General features: G+C 34.2%; 1 protein-coding gene across 1 annotated transcript; it reads right to left on the minus strand.

Annotated features, from left to right (window-relative positions):
- Window positions 1-11,158: 11,158 nt before the first annotated feature.
- Window positions 11,159-11,620, minus strand: LOC308344324 (translationally-controlled tumor protein-like; the record flags this gene model as incomplete). Its single annotated transcript, XM_080805900.1, has 1 exon — window positions 11,159-11,620. One exon carries the CDS (start codon window positions 11,618-11,620, stop codon window positions 11,159-11,161), a length of 462 nt encoding a protein of 153 aa, XP_080662026.1.
- Between the last annotated feature and the right edge of the window lie 4,444 nt (window positions 11,621-16,064).

The following is a 16,064-nucleotide window of genomic DNA, read 5'->3' on the forward strand; positions in this document are numbered from 1 at the left end:
GTAAATGTAGTTTTTTTGTGAGATTAAGGAACTGCAGAGAGCAACGGGTATTGAAGTTCTTTCTTTGATTTAACATTTCTGTGAAAGTCCAATTCAAGATCTTTGGATAATTTTTCACAACCATTTCCCCTATGTCAAATTCCAAAAGAGCTCAGAGTTTTAACTTGATGCCTACATGAAAAAAATGCTAGAACTAAGAAATTTTAAAAAAGGAGTTCATAGGAAGAAAGAACAATAATGCTTTTCTAATGATTGATTATTTCTCTTCTCCTGTTCCTTTGCTTCTACTAGTGTAATTCAGGTCTGGTATTCATAGTTTGATACTGTCTTCTTATTGTCATATTACCGGCTCAAGTGCTTCTACACCCAATGCTGGAGTAATTGTTCTATATATGGTTTTGTTGTTTCCCTCCAAAATTGTCTTTGCTTTCCAAATTTTAATGACCATAGTCTACACACCTTAATTTAGCATTTTGAGTATTCCACAAGTTGGCCTTTTCAGTCTGTTCTCCCATTCTTTTAGAAAAATCTATGCTTCAGCCACTTCAGACCATCTCCTATACCTCAGATGTGCCTTATTTCCTTTCCATATGTAGATCCTTTCCAAAAGTGCTCTATTTTATCTTTCCACCATACTGTTTATTTTCCCCACTAAGGTCCTATCCATCTGAGGGACTAAATTTAAATTTCTTATGTCTTTGATTCCATCCCTGACCAACCGAACCAACAGAGAAATTTCTCTCTGAACTTTCAAAACATTTCACAATGCACAGGGCTAATACTAGGCCCCTTGACATCTTTGAACAAATTAGAAAAACCCATTCCATTAGGAAAGACAGTCCCATAAGCGCACAGCATGTTGAGCAGACTATGACTCTAAGTGAAGCAGGAAAAAGCAGATGGAACTCCTTCCCAGAACATGGGGCTTAATGAAGAGATTCACCAGGCTTCAGCTCTCTTTTCTGTCACTGTGTAGCTGGCTGACCTTGGGAATATTATTTTACTTCTCTAGATTTGGTTTTCGTCCCTGAAAAAGGGATAATAGTATGAAACTCATACTATTGCTAAGAATAATAATAGAGATAATGAACATAGATTTTCTAGCTGGATATTTGGCATATAAACCCTAGTTGGTAAATTGTAATGACCTTTATAATTATTATGTTTTACACGACTGTCCTTAATTTCAGGGCTAGTCTGTTTTTCTCCTTGAATTAAAGTTTCAGGTATGGAAATTAAATATCTTTGTAGACACAAATGCATTTTTAGTTTTTTGACTGAAATGTTTACTGATGATCATTATCAGGTCAGTACCGTCTAAATAAATATTAACAAGACTATATTTCTTGAACCAAGATGTTATTTTCTCTTGCTGTTGACATTACTCACTATATATGGAAATATAAGACCAGAGACAGAAAATAAATATGAGGAAGTAACAGTCTTATTAATACACTGATCTTGATTTAAAGTTATGATACATTTTGAGAAAGACATTTGTTAGTTTGATCAAACATTCCCACTCAACTAATGAGAACACTTTCCATTTTCTGAAAGACAATTTGTGAAAAAATATCAGATTACTGACCACAAAAATGTCAAAACCACCTAGTTATCTGGAAAAAACAGTGATAGAGATGATTCTCCATACAACACCAAAGAGAAAGACCTTAGCCTTGACCCATGGAGATTGCCTTTAAGGCGACAAAGTAATTTATTTTTCCAACCTAGACTCATTCAAATTCTTGTCTTCTCTGGTAATATTGCTGCAGGTTATATGCAGTGGGCCAAATTCATATCAGTCTTTTAACCTCTCCAGAGCTCTTTGTAACTGCGTGGTGTATTGGTTTTGATGGAACTTTTCCTACTTCGTAATTGGGCTCTTCATGCTGAGAAACCTCTGGGGGATCTGGAGGGACAGCAGGGAAGATGTGCATGTAGGAGGGAATTGGGCCAAAGGAAGGTATCGTTAAACATTCATATATTTCCATTTGGAAAGTGTATGTGGCTTTAATATTTGGGCTATGTTTATATATATAAAATATGAAAACCTCCATGTGAAAGGGAAACATTCAAATAAAAATGGACAATTCAGGCAAAAATGAAAACCTTCGAATGTTTAGAGATTTTTGGATGTTTCCAAATGCAGTTGGCTGCTTGTTATGTAATTGGAGGCTGTGGATAAGAAAATTAGCAACATTAGCATTGTTTGATTCCTCAGTCCTGGTGTTCTACCTGTACTATGTATATAGTTGAAAAAAAAATGAGTGTAATGAATTCATTTAAACAGACATATGGAATTATTTCATTTTTATTTTAATAATTATGATTTTATATTGTTTTGGTTTTTATTATGATTTTATTACTTCAGACATGATCCACGGGTAGATGGTAATAGATGCTAAAAGAACTAAAGTTTGTGAGAGAAACTTCTCTTGCATGAAGTCATTCTATTTCATGAAACTCACCAACAGTCAAAAGTCAGTGAACTTGATACATAATGACAGTAAGTCCTTCATGTGCTTCATGACTCAGCAGTTGCAGCAAAATCAGAAGTTTGAATCACCAACTCCATTTTCGATAATGAAGTCTTCTTATGCGTATTTAGTGTATGAGATTCAATGCATTTTCAGAACTGAAAATTAAATACGACTTAAGACTATAAGATTCCCTCTTTTACTTTTGTTTTTTAAAAGTGTCAAGATAGAAGAAAGGAATTCCAAACCATCAAATGTAGGAAATCTCTTTCCAGCAAAGCAAAATATTTCAGTTTTTCCAAATGCTTAAATCAAGTGAACCTAAAGTAGTAGCCTAGCTTGTATCATAAATTCAGCTATGGCATTTTTAAAATTTTGGAAAAAAAAATTAAAAATAAAACTGGAGGGGCACTTGGGTGGCTCAGTGGGTTAAGGCCTCTGCCTTTGGCTCAGGTCATGATCCCAGGGTCCTGGGATCAAGCCCTGCATCAGGCTCTCTGCTCAGCAGGGAGCCTGCTTCCCCCTCTCTCTCTGCCTGCCTCCTGCCTCTCTGCCTACTTGTGATCTCTGTCTGTCAAATAAATAAAATCTTAAAAAAAAATAAAACTGGAAATGCCATTCCATTATGAGTTAAATCATATAGAATGTTTTACATTGTTAATGTTTTGTGGTTTGCAAATATTTTTTGCATGCATTATTTTGATATAATTTACATTATAAATTCATGACGTGGGTAAGGCAGCTTTGGCCAAGGTGAAGCCTCTATTAATCAAATTAAGTATTATACTCATATAAATAAAATTTAAAGCTGATTCTTTTTCTGACCTGACATTCACTGCTTTGGTTATAGAACCTACACTCAAGTAGCTCAGATGAAAAGAAAATGCTGGAGATGTAATAATTCTATTGTCATTCTTTTGTTATTTTGATTTTGTTCTTTTTGTGTTTACAACACCTGTTTTGTAACTGAGATTTACAAAATGTGAGCAGCACTCAGCAGGTGGCGCTAATGAGACACAAAATATTGAATCCTCGCCTCCTACAGACGGAGATTAAGTAGTTCAGTAATTACGAATCTTGGGGTTTAAGAACAGCCTGATTGCATTGTTTCTCATCTGAGCAGTGCTGACGCCACATCAAATCATTTTAGAGATTTATTCAATCCCTTCTTTATACTGAGTTTGAAGGTAATATTTATTCTTTCTTGTCTACTTCATAATATTTTAAAGAAAAATAGAGAAACTTCTTTCACCTGAAAACTAAGCCCCTATGACCATTTGCCCCTATGAACTTTCTTCCATTCATATGCTGGAGGAATGGGAAAAAAATGGATCATATTGTGGTTATTCTTTTAAGCACAGAATATGGACTTCAAAAGAGATTTTTTAGGAGCTACTAACTCCCAAGAAATTATAATCCTATTTATCTTTGAGGGACACTTGGCAGATTATTTACCAGATCAACGATTAGGCCCAGTGTTCCAAGGTGGAAAGTTCCTTTTGTTTTGTGGCTCTACTAAACATTCAGTATGAAAACTGGACATAATGTGGCATTAAATGAAAAATGAATTTTTCAGAATAAGGAAATTTAACTAGAGAGGATGAAATTATTTGCTTATTTTGTCAATTTAGCAATTAAGCTACACAAATAACATCTGCTCATGTATTAGGAAGTGCCTTGCTGGCTTCTGACCAAGTTATTTGAGAGGTATCTCACCAGGAAAGACAAAGTTGAATTTTAAATGGAGAATTCAGCAGAGTTTACTAAGAACATACTAATGTGTGTTCTCTGAAGTCACATTTCTACACAGGTTATATGGTCATTGACATTTCTGGTATCTTAAGTTTTTCAAAGCTCAATTTTCTTCCAATAAAAACCAATGTCATCCCAAGTCTATTTTCTAATTTGAATAAGGTGATCAATTTCACATTTTTGTGAATCATATTTGAAACTAGCCACGCATAAAACTACTTCAAAAAACTGTCTAAATGTCTTAGGTTTAAGAGACTTCTATGTAAAGGAAATTGAGTTATTCTTTTTGTAAGTAACATTAATGATTGGAAACTCATAGAAATCACATTATTATATACTGTGGTGATGGTTACACAACTGTGAATATATTAATAATTTAATTGTACAATTAATTTAGGGGGTCCATAGATTTTCTATACATGCTTAAGCATTAAACGTGATAAGCTACTGAAAAACCTCCTCTACATTCTCCTCTTCTTTCTTCAAATCAGAGATTATGACTGTTGTATTCATTGCCCTTTCTCAACAAAAATGACCTCTTCCCAGGTACCAGATTTTGTTGTGCGTAATGATGTAAACTAAAGGCCAGGCAGCAGTGACTTCAAGTATTTTGTGGGCATAGCCAGGATCTTTGATCATGTTACAGGATCAAGTTTTCCAATGGGAGGAGTCTGCTAAGACAGCCAATTAACTTCTTAGTAGGATTATTCAAGAATAATTTAATATATTTCCTGTCTCCACAAGTTCCCTAACTGAGCATGATTTATTTTGATCTGTCCATGGGAGCAGAGTTGTTAAGAAGTTGGATGTGAATTATGATGTGGGAAAAAAGGCAGAAGAAAAATTTCCTTACTACCTGTAGCCCCTTGACAAGTCCTTGAAACAGGCAGAGTGACCTTCCTCTAGAGACTCAACTGCCTCAATGATAATACTTAATACTTTGCTACGGGCAAAAGGCAATCCTAGCCTGACTCCCCGCCCCCTCCCCGCTGCCCCCCCACCCAAGGATCCTGTAAGTCTTATTTAGTGTATAAAAATTCCTTTGGAAACTTCGTTTATCTATAAACTCCCCAAGGTATGTGTTGGCAATCATCCCCCAAGCATATGGCCGACGATATTCATCTGAAGGGTCTCATGACTAAGGTTTTATTAGATGGTAATAAATAACATTTTACCAATGATAACTAGCCCCCTCAAGGTCCTAGAAACCTTGCTTCCAAAAAAAGAGACTTACGCTATCCTTAACTCTCTCCCAACTTGAGAGTATATAATGGGTTACTCATGACCCCAGTGCTGCTCTTTCTGCCCATGGGTCTTGTCCCCATGCTTTAATAAAACCACCTTTTTTGCACCAAAGACATCTCCAAGAATTCTTTCTTGGCTGTCAGTTTTGAACCCTAATGTCTTTCCTACATCAAATTACTTGCCCTATTTAGAAATGTTCATAACTTATGGGGTCCATAGATTTTCTATACATGCTTAAGCATTAAACGTGATAAGCTACTGAGGAACCTTCTCTACTTTTTCCTCTTCTTTCTTCACCTTCTTCTTAACACCTTTATTGGTATCTAATTCTCAGCATATCGTTCATCCATTTACAGTGTACAATTAAATTATTAATATATTCATAGTGTGTGACCATCGCCACAATCAATTTGAAAATATCTCATCACCCTCAAAACAAACCCTATCCATTAACCTTTTCCCACATCTTCTCCCAGCCCCTTCCCTCTAACTCCTGAGTCCTAGGTAACCACTAAACTGTTTTCTATCCCTACAGATTTGCCTATTCTGGACACTGCATATAAATTTTATACATTTCATTTCATTTATAAATGGAATCATCCAGTACGTGCTCTTCTGTGATTGGCTTTACTTAGCATAATATTTTCAAGGCTCATCCACACTGTGGCATGTATCAGTACTTGATTTCTTTTTAATGCCAAACAATATATCCATTGTATGGATATATTATATTGTATTTATCCATGTATCAGTTGAGGGTTGTTTAGGTTGTTCCCACATTTTGGCTATTATGAATAATGCTGTGATCACAAAGGGTTTGTGTAATATATGATTTTTTTGGTTAAATACTTAGGAGTGGATTGCTTAGTAATATGGTACTTTTGGTACCCTTTTGAGGAATAGCCTGACTGTTTTCCACAGTGACTGTATCATTTTTCATTTCTACAAGCGATGCATAAGCATTTGAATTTCTCCACATTTTTGCCAAACTTGTTTTTGTTGTCTTTTTGATTATGGCTATTCCAGCAGGTACAAAGTGGTATCTCCTTGTGTTTTGATATGCATTTCCCCACTGGCTGATAATATTGAGCTTCTCTTCATGTGCAGATTTTTATATCTTCTTTGGAGACCTCTTTGGATTTATATATCTTCTTTGGGTTTATTTAGATCTTTTGTTCATGTCTATATATTGAGTTATCTTTTGTTGTAAGAGCTTTTTATATAGTCTAGATATATGATTTATAAATTCTATTCTGTTTATCATCTTTCCACCTTTTTGATGGTGTTCTGGAAAGCACAAAAATGAAGCCCTTCTTTCATACTTGATTTTAGCAGTTTGAGTTCTCTCTTGTTCTTGGTCAGTCTAGCTAAAGTTTTATCAAGTTTTTTGATCTCGTGAAAGAATGAAGTTTTAATGTTACTGATTTTCGCTTTCATTTTTCTGTTCTCTATTTGATTAATGTCTGCTCTAATTTTTATTATGTCCTTCCATTGGCTTGATTAGTTTAAGTTGTTCTTTTCATTGCTTTAAGATGAAAGATTAGGGTATTAAATTGAGATTTGTCTTCTTTTTTAATATAGAGCCATACTTTTCTTTCTAAACACTGATTTGGTTGCATTTTGGTAATTTTGGTTTGTTGCATCTTTATTTTCATCTTAAAATATTTTCTAATTTCCATTGTGATTTCTTATTTGACACATTGGATACTAAGGAATATGTTGTTTAATTTCCACATATTTGTGAATATCCTAAATTTTTTTGTTATTGATTTAGAATTTTATTCCATGGTGGTCAGAAAACATTTATGTTTTTAATGATTTTAATAATTGTACATTCATTGATGGTTGTTTTATGGCTAGCCTGTGATCTATCCTGGAGAATGTTTCATATGTACTTGAGAAGAATATGTGTTTTCCAGTTGCTGAGTAGATTGTTCTAATGATGTCTGTTAGGCCTAGTTGGTTTACAGTTCCTTGTTGCCACTCTGTCTAGTTGTTCTAGCCATTACTGAAAGTGATATGTTAATATCTCCAACTATTACTATTGAATCTTCAATTTTTCCCTTAAGTTCTGTCAGTATTTGCTTCATATATTTTGAGACTTCATTGTTATGTACAAATGTGTTTAGAATTGTTAAATATTCTTGAGAAATTGACCCTTTTATTGTTATAAAATGTCCCTCTTTATTCCTAGTAACCCCTTTGGTTTAAAGGTTATTTTGTCTGATACTAGTGTAGAACTCGAGCTATCTTACGGCTGCTGCTTGCATATTTCTTTTTCCATTCTTTCCCTTTTAACCTATGTGTACCTTTGAATCTAAAGTGTGCCTGTCTCATGCAGAGTTAGATTTTTTAAAAAATTTTATTTATTTATTTGGGAGAGGGAGAGAGAGCACAAGCAGGGAAAGGGGTGGAGGAAGAGGGAAAAGCCGACTCCCTTGCTGTACAGGAAGCCTGATATGGGTGGGGCTCCATCCCAGGACCAGGGAGATCATGACCTGAGCCAAAGGCAGATGCTTAACCACTTGAGCCACCCACATGCCGTGATCTTGTTTTTTTAATACACTCAGCCAATCCCTGCTTTTTATTTGGACTGTTTAATCCACTCCCCTTTTATGTTATTACTTATGTAGTTGAATTTTGTGTGACAGTTTTCTTTTTGTTTTTTGCATCTCATACTTTTTTGTTCTTCTGTTCCTCTTTTATAGCTCTCTTTTGAATGAAGTAAAATTTTCTAGTTTAACATTCTAATTTTTTAAATAATGATGCAGGAGAGCTAGGTTCTTGTCTCACAGAGTGGAAGAATGAATCTCGAGGACAAAGGAGGTAAAGCGATAGAAGTTTATTAAGTGAAAATACAGGAAAGGCTCTCAAGAGTGAGAGGGGTTCGGACAGGGTTGACACTGAGGGCCTTTAGGGTTGGTCTTTTATAGAAAGCTGACCTGGGGACTTGAATCCTTTTAATATGGCTGTTGATATCACCATTGAGCAGGGACTAGTGATGACACCTTCAATGGCTTTCTCACTTTTTAGGGGCTGGCTATTCTTTGTTGGTCTCAGGTGATTATCATAAAAAAGACACACACCCTACACGCCTAGGGCAGGGTGGGCTGGTTTGTTCCCTCAACTCTGGTTTCCCCACACCTCCACATTTTTGGGATTTCTGTGAGCCTGATCACAGAGCACCCTATCTGTCTTTACCTACCTAACCCAGTGTGTCCCTTACTCAATAATTTTTTTTTACTATTGTTTTGTGTTATTTTCTTAGTGGTTGCTCTAGGCCTTACCATATATATCTTATCAGAATCTACTTCACATTTATACTAAATTAATACCAGTTTATGTGTAGTAAAAGCCCAATAATACATTGTTCTAATTATTACTTTATATAATTATTCCTTTTAAAGATGCTGGGAGAAGAAAAAAGGGCAAGTATGTATTTATTGTTTGTTAGAGTAACTTTCCTATTTACCATTCCTGGTTCTTTTCATTTGTTCTTGTGGATTCTCTTTATTTGTTCTTATGGATTCCTCTAGGGTCTTTTTCTTACTCCTGTATAGTTCTGTTTCCACCCACCTACTTTGTGCATTAATTGTCAAATATTATTATATTCATATATCTTATAGGCTCAATGATACAATTTTATGCATATAGTTTTATACAATTGCTTATTAAAATAAGTTAAAAGAAGAAAAAGGGAGAAATATGCACATACTCTCTTTTCTAATTAAATTTGCCCACATTCTTTGATTTTTCATGAGGATTTGAACTACTGTCAGGGTCACTTTCTTTGTTTCATTGTCTTTCCCAGTGTCTTTCAGCTTGAACTTCCTCATACTCTGTTCCTGATATAGTAATTTCCCTTAGCTAGAGCTTTCGAGCTCCACTTTCATAGTTTATCTCTTCCTTGTGCAAAATCTTTTTCTTATTGAATGATGTTTTGATTATGATGTACCTTGGTACAATTTTTTTTTAAGCCATAGGTGGAATTTATTTAAAAAACCAAAAACAATCCCAAACAAGACTTCTTTTGACATCAAAATATAGAACAGATAATTCTATCCAGGACTTCTTATGGATATAAATGTCTAAGTTAAATGTAACACCTTGTAAAAAAAAATATGACTTTATTCTATTTATCTTTTTTTAAAACTATATTTAGAGGGTTTTTTTTTTAAGATAAATTTTATTTTAGAGAGAGAGAGAGGGAGGGAGGATGGGCAGAGGGAGAGAAAGATCTCAAGAAGACTCCTGCTGAGTGTGGATCCCCACACAGGGCTCTATCTCATGACCCTAGAGATCATGACCTATGAGATCACAACCTGAGCTGAAATCCACAGCGGGAAACTCAACCAAATGAGCCACCCAGGATCCTCCTTTATAGAGATTTTTTTTTTTTTTTTAGGATTTTTTATTTATTTATTTGACAGAGAGGTCACAAGCAGGCAGAGAGGCAGGCAGAGAGAGAGAGGAAGAGAAGCAGGCTCCCTGCTGAGCAGAAAGCCCAATGCGGGGCTCGATCCCAGGACCCTGAGATCATGACCTGAACTTAAGGCAGAGGCTTAACCCACTGAGCCAGGTGCCCCTCCTTTAAAGAGATTTTTAAGTGATTTTAGGTTCACACACAAAAAATGAAAGTTACAGAGATTTTCTCTATATCCCCTCCCCTCATCTGTGCACAGCCTCACTATCAACATCGTGCAAGGGTTGATACATTTGTTGTAACTAATAAACATATGTTTACAGATTATTATCACCCAGAGTCCATAATTTACATTAGAGTTCACCCTTGGTGTTGCATCTTCTATGTCTTTTGACAACTGTATAGTGGCACGCATCTGCCATTTTGATACCATGCAAAGTAGTTTCACTGTCCTAAAAAGTCCCTGTGTAGTGCTTCTTTTCTTCTGCATCTTCCCTAAGGTAACCTTTGGCGACTACTGATCCTTCTACTGTCTCCATACTTTTGTGTTGCCCAGAATATCATATAGTTGGAATCAGGAAATGTGTAGCCTTTTCAGATTTGTTTCTTTCACTTGGTAACATCCATTTATGTTTCCTCCAGGTCTTTTCCTGGCTTGATAGCTACCTTTTTTGGTGCTAAATAATATCACATTGTCTGTATATACCATAGTTTATATGTCCACTTACTGAAGGACAACTGGGTTATTTCCAAGTTTTTGCAATTATGAATTAAGTTGCTATAAACTTCCTACACAGGATTTTGTGTGGATGTTATGTTTTCAATTCATTTGAGTGACTACTAAGAAGCACAACTGATATATTTTATAAGAACATACTTAGTTTTGTAAGAAAGTCCAAACTGTATTCCAAAATGGCTTACCATTTTGCATTTCCAGAAGCAATAAGTGAGAGTTCTTGTTGTTTTGTATCCTCATTAGTATTTGGCATTATCAGAATTTTGGATTTTGGCCATTCCAATAGGTGTGTGGTGGTATCCCATTGTTGTTGCTGCTGTTTTAAATTTAAGTGCTTTTTATTTTTTGACCACCTACATGACATGTTTTTTGTTTTTGTTTTTGTTTTCCTTAAAAACAACACCCCCACTCCAAATAAATCTAGATCAAAATAAATGAAGAGCTCAGGATGACTTTGTCTAAGTCCTGATGTTGTGTGGATGAAAAGCAGCTGCCAGTTATGAAAACAGGCGATAACAACCAAAATCATAGCCAAATGTGTTGACATATTTTTACATTTAAACAAGCCTTAAAGTAAATCATATATGGGGTCACATCATCTTCACTGTAGTTCTGGATAACAACCATGTTATCTGGATTCATGTATTCACCAATAAAGAACCGGTACTTGGTGAAATTAACAAGGATGTGCTTGATTTGTCCTATAGCCCCTGTCATAAAAGGTTTTACTCTTTCTGGCCTCTGTTCTTTAAGTTTGCCTTTGACTGATTTCATATAATCTTTGATGTATTTCTCGTGGATATCTTTTGTGAATCTGGTTTCTTGCAGGTGATGGTTCATGACAATATCAACATCACTGATTACTGTGTTTTGAGTCCCTTTGTCCTTGAGGCCTTCTGCGAAGGCATTTTCACCAATGAGCACCTTATCAATGTTACCCTTATTGGTCATATTCCCCTCCACCTCAGGCACAACCCAGCTCATCATGGCTGATGAGATCCCAGTAGATGATCATGACAACGGCTGGAGAGAGTCTATGGTAGTGCTAGCCTTGTAGGAGCCCAGAGCTGGGAGTAAGTGGGATGCAGCCAGAAAGGCATGCTGGGGGAAGGGATAGTGGGTAGAAAAGTTCTCTGTTCAGATTTTTTTTGCTTATTTTTTAGTAGGGTTTTTTGTTTTCTTATTGTTGAGTATTGTGTTTGTATTTTTGGATAACAGTCATTTACCAGCTATTGTCTTAGAAATATTTTTTCCCAGTTTGTGGCTTGTCTTCTCATTTTCTTCACTGTATTTTTGCAGAGCAGAAGTATATGATTTTGACTCATTAATTTAGTCAAGCTTATCAATTATTTCTTTATATATTGGGCTTTCGATATTGTATCTAAAAAAATATTGCCATCCAAGGTCATCTAGGTTTTCTCCTATGTTATCTTCTAGGAGTTTTATTGTTTTATGTTCTACACTTAGGTTGATGGTTAATTTTGGGTAAGATATAAGGTCTAAGTCACAATTCTCTTTTTTTTTTCTTTTCTCTTTCTTTCTTTCTTTCTTTCTTTTTTTGCATGTGAATTTTTTTTTTTCTGGCACAATTTGCTAAAAGACAATCTTTGCTCCATAGTATTACCTTTGCTTCTTTGTCAGAAATTAGTTGACTATGTTTATGTGAATCTACTTCTCTACTCTTTATTCTGTCCCATTGGTTTATTTGTTTATTCTTTTGCTAATACCATACTGTCTTGATTACTGTAGCTCTATAGTAAATCTTGAAGTCAGGTAGTGTAAGTTCTCTATGTTCTTTTTCAGTATTATGTTGGATATTTTGGGTCTTTGGCTTTACCACATAAACTTTAGATTCACTTTATCAATATCACAAATTAACTTAAGATTTTAATTGATAAATCATTATAGATCAAGTGGGGGAAAAAGTGGTGTCTTAAAAATACTGAGTCTTCCTATCCATGAGTATGGATTATCTCTCCATTTATTTCATTCCTTTATTTATGTGATTTCTTTTATCAGCGTTTTATAGCTTTCCTCATATAGCTCTTGTATATATTTTTCCAGATTTGTACAACTATTTTATTTTGGGAGTGCTCATGTAAATGGTATCGTGTTTTTAATTTCAAATTCCACTTATTCATTGCTGCTATATAAAAAAGCAATTGACTTTTATATATTAATCTTGTATCCTACAATCTTGCTATAATCACTTTTTAGTTGCAAGTTTTTTTGTTGAATTTTTTGGATTGTCTCCATAATTGGGCCACTTTTGAACAATGACGATTTTACTCCTCCTTCTTAATCAGTATGCCTTTTATTTCCTTTTCTTGTCCTATTGCATTGCTAAGACTTCCAGTACAATGTGAAATAAAAGTGGTGGAAGAGAATATTCTTTCTTTGTTCCCAATCTTAGAGGGAAAGTTTTCAGTTTTTTTCTTGGTAGAATTTCCTTCATGTTTCTTCTGCTTAGGATTTGCTTTCATCAAATTTGAAAAAATCCTTGGCCACTATTTTAATTTTTCTTTCTCTCCTGTCCTTCAGGGACCTAATTACAGAAAGATGAGGCCACTGAATTCTTTCCACAGTGCATTGATACACTGTTCTTTTTTTTTTTTCTTTCAGTTTTTTTCTCTCAGTATTTTATTTTGGATAATTTCTCTTTTTATATTTTAAGTTCACTGATCTCTTTTGCAGTGTTTGATCTACTCTTAACCCTATAAAATTTATTTCCCATCACATTGTTTTTTCCTCTGTAGAAATTGAATATGTCTTTTTATATTCACCATTTCTCTATGTTAATGCTAATGTTTTCTTCTTCCTTCTCAAACACAAGGTTTAAGGTTTTAATTACATTTTTGACATCTTTATCTATTTATTGTATCATCTGATACAATTGTTTGTGTCATCTGACAAATTGTTTCTTTTCTTTTCTTTTTCTTCTTTTGTTTTCTTTTTTTGGTTGAGATTTCCAGCTTATTTGCATGAATTTTAAACAATAAAGAATGTTTACATATACTTCTGAATAGATTTTGTTCAGTTTATGGCAATGAAATGTATAATATATATTTTATAAACATATATAATATATATTATATTATATTATTATATATTATATATTAATATTATATATTATATATTATATTATATTATATTATATATATTATATATTGATCATCTCATATGTAAAATTAAGACCCACATATGTACCTCATAGACCACTTAAAACGTTAAATTAGATGTGACTCTAAGGCACCTAATGTGTGTATAGAACATTGATGTATAGAACTTTTTTAATAAAAAAAAATTATTTTTTTAATAAAAAAAGTCCCTTTGGTAGATGTTTATTCTGATGTGTACTGATTCTATACAAATGAGACAATACCCATGCACCTATATGCAATTTGGTGATATATCAAAATACATACATAATTATAAAAATTTTATAATATTTTAATAAAATATCAGTAAGGCTATTATTATTAAAGCATTCATTATCTCTCCAATCTCATGAACCTAAGACCTTGAGTAAATACATATGGATTCACTTAAAATGCAAAAATTGAATTCTAGATGCCTCATTTCTGTAATGTCAGGCAATTGGATTTTTATTAATCCAGCTTTTAGACTAAACATTTTTCTCATCTAAATGCTTAACATAATCAGACACAGCCAGAAAAGAGTGTGTATATTCATACAGCGATTTAGACTACAATTTGTTTTCACATAAAAAAGGTTAGAATGGAATAGTTGCAGTTTAAAAGTGAGAGATTTCTTAATGTAGAAGATTGCTTTGGTAGTTAATTTATTTTGCATAATAAGACTGGATGATAAAAGATAAAGTTTAAATAACTGAAGATAAAATTCCTAGAGACATTCTCAACTTATATGTAATATTAATTGCCTTGATATATATGACATATAAAAGTGATTTATATACATATACATTTATATAAATTATATACATTCAAACTTATTTTATTTAGCCAACCTTAACCTAATAACAAATTAAGTAATGAAATCCAAGAAGAATATGATAAGGACTTGTAATCAAGTTAGAAAACATAAAATTGACTACAGTGCAAATGCTTATCTTGCCTAATGAAACTATGATAATTAAATGCTGTTACTGATCAGAAATATTTGAACAATTGCTTACATTTTAGAAATGGGTTGGCACAGTTCATCAGCTTATGGCTAGATCATTGTAGATAGTTCTTGACTAATTTTCTTTTTATCACACAATTTTATTCTTTAGTAACCAAGAACCAGCCTAATGTTATTTCTAACGGTGTTATTTAGCTAGCCTCAGAACTGTGCCACTTCTGAGAAAGTTACATTAAACTCAAATGGTGTTAATTTGGAAAGTCATTTTGGTTTTGGGAATACCCTATTTAAAATAGCGTTATTGGGGCACCTGGGTGGCTCAGTGGGTTAAAGCCTCTGCCTTTGGCTCAGGTCATGATCCCAGGGTCCTGGGATCGAGCCCTGCATCGGGCTCTCTGCTCAGCAGGGGGCCTGTTCCCCCCCCCCCCCCCCCGCCTACTTGTGATCTGTCTGTCAAATAAATAAAATCTTAAAAAAAAAAATAGCGTTATTGGGGGCCTGGGTGGCTCAGTGGGTTAAGCCTCTGCCTTTGGCTCAGGTCATGATCTCAGGGGTCCTGGCCCCCACATCTGGCTTTCTGCTCAGTAGGGAGCCTTTTTCTCTCTCTCTCTCTCTGCCTGATGCTCTGCCTACTTGTGAGCTCTCTCTGTCAAATAAGTCAATACAATCTTTAAAAAATAAAATAAAATAGCGTTATCAAGGTAATGGGGATTAAAGAGTACACTTATCATCATGAGCACTGAGTTATGTATGGAAGTCTGAATCACTCTCTTGTATAACTGAAACTGAAAAATAATGTATTATATGTGTATTCAGTATATATTTAGGGGTAGCATTGCTCAGTCATAGGCATTCATATCTTCAGCCTTAGTAGATATTGTCCAGCAAGTTTCCAAAAGAAAAAAAAAAGTTAGGATTCACTTTGGGAAATTGTTCATTTCTGCTAAAGTTGAACATATTCAATCATTGTGATCTAAAAAAAAAATCTATACCTGACATTCAAATGTCCATCAGAAGACAGGCAAAGAATATTAATGGAAACATTGTTCAAATTAGCTAAAACCATAAAGAATCCAAATGTCAACATTAGAAGGGGTAAATACAGTGGCATGTTTATATCGGAATACTCTGTGGCAATGAAAAATGCTACACACAAAATCACAAGTGGGTCTCACTGATAAAATGTTGAGAGAAAGAAACTGGAAACAAGATTAAATACTTTATGGTTCCATTTATAACATGCTCAAAAGCAACAAACTAATCTTAGATGATAAAAGTTAGAATAAATAGCAGTCACTGCGAGGGATAATGGTTAGATTGTAGGTTC

The sequence above is a fragment of the Martes martes genome (assembly GCF_963455335.1).
Source record: "Martes martes genome assembly, chromosome: 6".
Classification (NCBI taxonomy): domain Eukaryota; kingdom Metazoa; phylum Chordata; class Mammalia; order Carnivora; family Mustelidae; genus Martes; species Martes martes.